At 39.6% G+C, this 5,804-nt stretch overlaps 1 protein-coding gene across 1 annotated transcript in view; it reads left to right on the forward strand.

The window, feature by feature from the left end:
• Positions 1-785: 785 nt before the first annotated feature.
• The window catches only part of LOC112011114 (uncharacterized), an 11,543-nt gene continuing 6,524 nt past the window's right edge, over positions 786-5,804 (forward strand). The window contains exon 1 of the mRNA XM_065781669.1: positions 786-951. Within this exon, the coding sequence (XP_065637741.1) occupies positions 786-951 (166 nt within the window). The remainder of the gene's footprint in view (positions 952-5,804) is intronic.

The following is a 5,804-nucleotide window of genomic DNA, read 5'->3' on the forward strand; positions in this document are numbered from 1 at the left end:
AAGCTGCCACCAATATCTTGTCGTCGGCTTCATCAATTGAGAGTGCTTCCTTATTGAAGCGGGTTATATAGGATCTTAGCGTCTCTTCTTCTCTCTGCCTGATGCTCATCAAACACGTTGTGGACTTCTTGTACCTGTGTCCCCCTATGAAGTGCGAGGTGAACTGAGCGCTTAGTTCTTTGAAAGTGCTGATGGAGTTCGGTGTCAGCTGACTGAACCAAATCCTCGCGGGACCCTTCAGTGTGGTTGGGAAGGCCCTACACATGATTTCGTCCGGTACCCCTTGTAGATGCATCAAGGTCTTGAATGTCTCTAAGTGGTCTAGGGGATCCTTGACCCCATCATAGCTTTCTATTTGCGGCATTCGGAACTTGTGTGGCAGGGGGAAGGAATTGACGGGGCCAGTGAATGGAGAGTCGGTCCGGTTCACCAGGTCATCCAGATCGCTGGACACTCGCCCCTTTAGGGCGTTCATCATGACCTCCATCTGTTCCTTCATCGCCTGCATCTCTGCGAACATAGGCGGAGTCGTCGCATCCGTGAGGGACGGGAGGCTCATGTTCTGTCGTTCTGGCCTGCTCGGGGCGTTACTCCCTTCAGGCCCTTCTCGTTCTCTTTGCATGGTGCTTGTGCCTTCCTGATCCTCCCTCTGGTTGTGGAGTGCTGTGTTTCTTTGACGCAGCTATTCTTCTAGGTCATTATTTTGTTTGGTGAGACGCTCCACGGCCGTAGTGAGGGTCCGAACCTGTCTTTCGAGTGCGGTCGTGGGTAGTCCCTCTCCTTGGATGTCGTTGGTTGTTGCCATCGAGCGAGTGAGCACCATGCAACTCTTCTGTCTCAAGGATAAAGCAACGTCTGACCGCTTTCTTCTAACGTCAAATTTCCCACAGACGGTGCCAACTGATGAATCAAGGAAATTCACCAATGAGTCGCACAATGCTCATTTCGCTTGTATGTTAACCTGCACGAAACAAAGGAGAAAACCTATCGAAGGACACCGGTGTGGTGCCGGCCAAACACCCTTCGAAGGTTAAGTCTGAAAGTATTCTCACAACTCTAGAGTGATAGAGAGGGTAAAATCATGCGTACCTTGGTTTGTGAGGGTATTGGGGCTTTTATAGTAGCATAAGGTTGACATCCCTTTCTTGGCGCGGAAGTCTTTTCCTTATAGGACTCTCCTCGTAGAATCCTAAACGTGATGGACAGATCTCCTCCTTATATGGAAGATCTTTACCAAATATGTAAGATTTCTGGAGTCCTACTAGCGCAAGGACTCTATTTGGGCCCTTAGGAGAGTGGGCCAAAATATCCCCTATGAGGGGTCCAACAGGCCCCTGGACAACCAGCCCACCTTCCTTCACTCCGTCCATAGCCAACCCGTTCACATCAGATCCGTCCATTAAAGGCCCGTACAAATGACGGACTCGTTTATTCGGACGTCTGCGGACCATATTCGGCTCGTCCAATCACATAAGACATTCCAAGGATTTTGTCCCTTTCAAAGGTGAAAGAAAAGACCTAACATCTTTGTCCAAAATTTATTAAGATACAAAGTTTTCCCAGAATTATGTATATTCTATGGAAACAAACGTAATTTTTTTAGAACCACACGCATCCTCAACCCTTATTGAATATATAAACGGAGCAAAGGACAACATAGATAGATCAATGAATACCTGTGGAGGTTCTGTCAAAAATTGCCTTCGAGATCACAATGGAGCTCTATCGGGAGTGAGTTTTAGGAAGGATATGATTGTAAGACCACCCCTCTCTTCTCTAGCTCTCAAATAAATAAATAAATAAAAAGCTCTACGACCGATGCTCTAACAAACCTTTTAAAGTCCTTAGAGCATTCACTTCCGGAATTCCTATCATATTCTATTTTATCATCTCAAAAACCTGCTTTATTAATTATACAATACCATTTTACAATACATCCAGCATCCCAAATTTTATTTTCCCATTCAAATCATTAATATAATATATATAGTACCTAATAAAATAATATAATCCTTTCTCAAAAAAAAAATAATAATAATAATATAATCAAATCTCACTCTCATCCTTTTGTTTATGTTTTCCTCACTGTTTCTCTCTCAACCACCCATCACCACCACCTTTGCCACAAGAATCCCACCACCATGGAAAAACCCATGAGATACACCACCACGGTAACAACCCACCCCACCACCACCATGCACAAGAACAAGTACTCCACCCCGGTGTATCCTTAGAGCAATGGCCAAGCCGAAGCCACCAACAAAGCCATCATTAATGGATTGAAGAAAAGGTTAAACGGTGCAAAGGGTAGGTGGGCCGAGGAGCTGCCCAACGTTTTGTAGACATAGTTGACAACCCCCAGGAGATCTATAGGAGAGACTCCATTTTCCCTAACGTACGGGGCGAAGGCCATCATACCAGCCAAGATAAACTTGCCTAAGTTGCAGGATTCGCCCCTACCCAAAATGACGAATTGATGGTGGAGCGTTTGGATTTGCTGGAAGAGTACCGGGAAGCGGCGACTATATGGCTAGCCGAGTATCAACAAAAGCTTGCCCAGCAATACAACCGAGATGTGAAGACAAGGAAATTCGACGCGGGGGACCTAGTGTTGCGAAAAGCGGTAGGACATATGCGAGACGCTAATGTGGGGAAGTTAGGCCCAACCTAGGAAGGGCCCTATAGAGTTATTGCTATTGCAAGCGCGAGGGCATACTATTTGGAGAACTTGGACGAGAGGCCGCTTCCTCACCATGAAATGCCCACAATCTGAAGAAATTTTACCACTGACTATCAACACACGGGGGTACGGATTGAGTGTAATGTGATATGTACATATTATTAATTAATACAACAGTGATATTTATCCATGCAGGTGTATTCGTATTTATAATTCCATTGCCCATAAGTGAAGAGTACTAAGGTAAACTATTCTAAGGACAGAAATCTGCTTCTCGGTTCGATACTAATTATCGGGCAAGTGGATGTTGGTTAAATTTGGTTTTGTATCTCATACAAAACACATAGCGGAAGCAACAAACAAAAATCTATTTCATTCATGATTGATAACTTGCACTATATAAATTCTAGAATTTAAGAACAAAATAGCGTACCTTGGTGTGGAGAAATTCAAAACAAAAGATTATAAGTACTTGGGAACACTTTTAATCTTCACTCCAATTCCACTTTACGCACAAGAAGTGTGGTCTCTCAATCAATTTCCAAGGGAGAATAACTGAGTGGTTTCACTCGCACATACACACCACTTCACAATGGTGTCTCACTTTTCTCTAATAAAAATTCTGTATGTCTCTCCCTTTATATATAACTGATTATTTAATTAGGCCGGCCTATTGGGCCTTTCCAATTGGGCTTTAATGTGTGGCTTGGAGTGGGACCAAAAGGACCAATAAGACACTAGCTTCAATGGGCCTTGGGCTTTTCTGTCAACTCTTGACAAGTCCAAAGTTACCATTAATTATTTTTAATACCACTATATAAATATAATTGCACTCTAGGCCTTGTTAATAAATTATATCCCAAAACTTTATTATACATGCAATCCCTTCATAAAATATTCATAGTAATTCAAAGTCATAAATATAGACTGTCACTTTGAAGATTACTACGTCTTAATCCTTGAGTACCCAGTTTAATCCTTTTAAGTTATTCATTATATATTTATGAAATCTAATTTCATAAATATATACTTTAGTAATTTCTTACCAAAGTGGTTAGGCCTAACTCTCTGAATAACTAAACCCATTAAACTTATCTCAAGGGAATATTTTAAATCTCAGTTAAGAGACTATGAATTCCATCTTGAGAATATATGTTCCGTCAACACGAAATGTGGCTGCCCAACATACTGAGGTTTTGACCGTTACTTTAGATCTCACTCTTGATATATCAAAGCAACCTACACTTCATGATTAGGTCTATTATTCTCTCAGGATTAAGAGTTCATGCAAATATAAGTCGTGATATTTATTATTCAATTGACAGTCGTTAAGAGAATAATAAATCTCACAGCGGTCCAGTTCAATATGTCTTAACTCTTAAAACATATTAACACATCAACTAGAAGTCTCCACTTCCATGATCAAAACAAATCATCTTAGTTGATATGTTATAGTCTTCGCAGATGAAATGCCCAATTTCATCACCGACTATGAACTAAAATTCTGAGTTTACAAAGAACTTATGACTTATATCTTCTGTGACTAAATCACATAAATCACATACTATGCATCTCATGGACTAAATGATAATGTCCGAATATTCATGTTATCATTATTTTAGGTAATAATAAAACAACTTTATTAATTACAATATCAAGTCATACATCATGTCATACACAATGTCATTCATAATATCATACATAACATCATACAATAGGATTTAAGGGCACTAATCTCAACACTGGAAACCTAATTTCACATTTTATCTAAGGACAAAAACCTGCTTCTCGATTCAATCTCAATCACCAGGCAGGTGGAAACCTAATTTCACATTTTATCCAAGGACAGAAACCCCTAATTTCACATTTTATCCAAGGATAGAAACCTGCTTCCTGGTTCGATCTCAATTACTAGGCAAGTGGAAACCTAATTTTACATTTTATCCAAGGACAAAAACCTGCTTCTTAGTTCGATCTCAATCACCGGGTAGGTGGAAACCTAATTTCACATTTTATCCAAGGACTGAAACCTGCTCCTCAGTTCGATCCCAATCACCGGGCAGGTAGAAACCTAATTTCACATTCCATCCTAGGACAGAAACCTGCTTCTTGGTTCAATCCTAATCACCGGGCAGGTGGAAACCTAATTTCCTACTTTATCTAAGGATAGAAACTTGCTTCTCTGTTCGATATCAATCATTGGGCGTGTGGAAACCTAATTTCAAATTCTATCTGACAGGAACCTATTCCCCAGTTAGGTCTGCATCATTGGACAGGAGGGAACCTTACATTAAGCTATACCAAGAGTAGAAACAAGCTTCCCAAATCCATTTTGGTTGTTGAACATATAGAGATTACGTAGAATTCCTCATGGGGATGAAATCGATTTCTCGAACACAACACAAATCACAGGGAAGGTAACTACCCTACGTTTAGTCAACATATGTTAAATTTAGTCCTTATCGTCGAAGAGCCAATTCTTTCTAGATACATGTGATCTCTTCCAAGCCAATCTCGGCCACCATACATGCCCGAAAATTACTTGGCCTTTTGAAGATAAATAAAAAAGCAGTTTCAATCACCGTTCAGAGGCAAACCGGGATTAAACTACCTAGTTACTCGAAATATATGTAAAAGATAAAGACAATCAAAGAACATGACATAATAACGTAGTAGCAAACTGTTCGTGTAAAATAATCTGCAAGCGCACAGAATCGTAACAAGTAGTAAAGTGTTTTTAGAAAACGAATGTCGAACCCACAGGGATTAACTATGTTATTGAATACCGAAATTTACTAAATTAAGTACTATTTGGAAAATCAAAAATAGATGGAACGTTCTACTATTTGAATTAAATTAAACTATTTAATAAAAATAAATCTATGAATAAAAAAATTAACAAAGCGTAAAATCTAAAAGTGTAAAAATATGATAAGAATGGATCTAGAGCAGTTGATTTCACCTAACAAATCCCACACAATTTATTCTTCCTAATTATTAAATTCTAATAATCTCCCGTTGATGATTAAAAATTCCTTAAGTATTCAATATCTTCTCTCGAATAATATTAAAAATATCTTCAACTAACAATTCCATATCTCTATGTGAATTTAATTAATTGGAG

The sequence above is a fragment of the Quercus suber genome, unplaced genomic scaffold (assembly GCF_002906115.3).
Source record: "Quercus suber isolate HL8 unplaced genomic scaffold, Cork oak 2.0 scaffold_275, whole genome shotgun sequence".
Lineage (NCBI taxonomy): Eukaryota > Viridiplantae > Streptophyta > Magnoliopsida > Fagales > Fagaceae > Quercus > Quercus suber.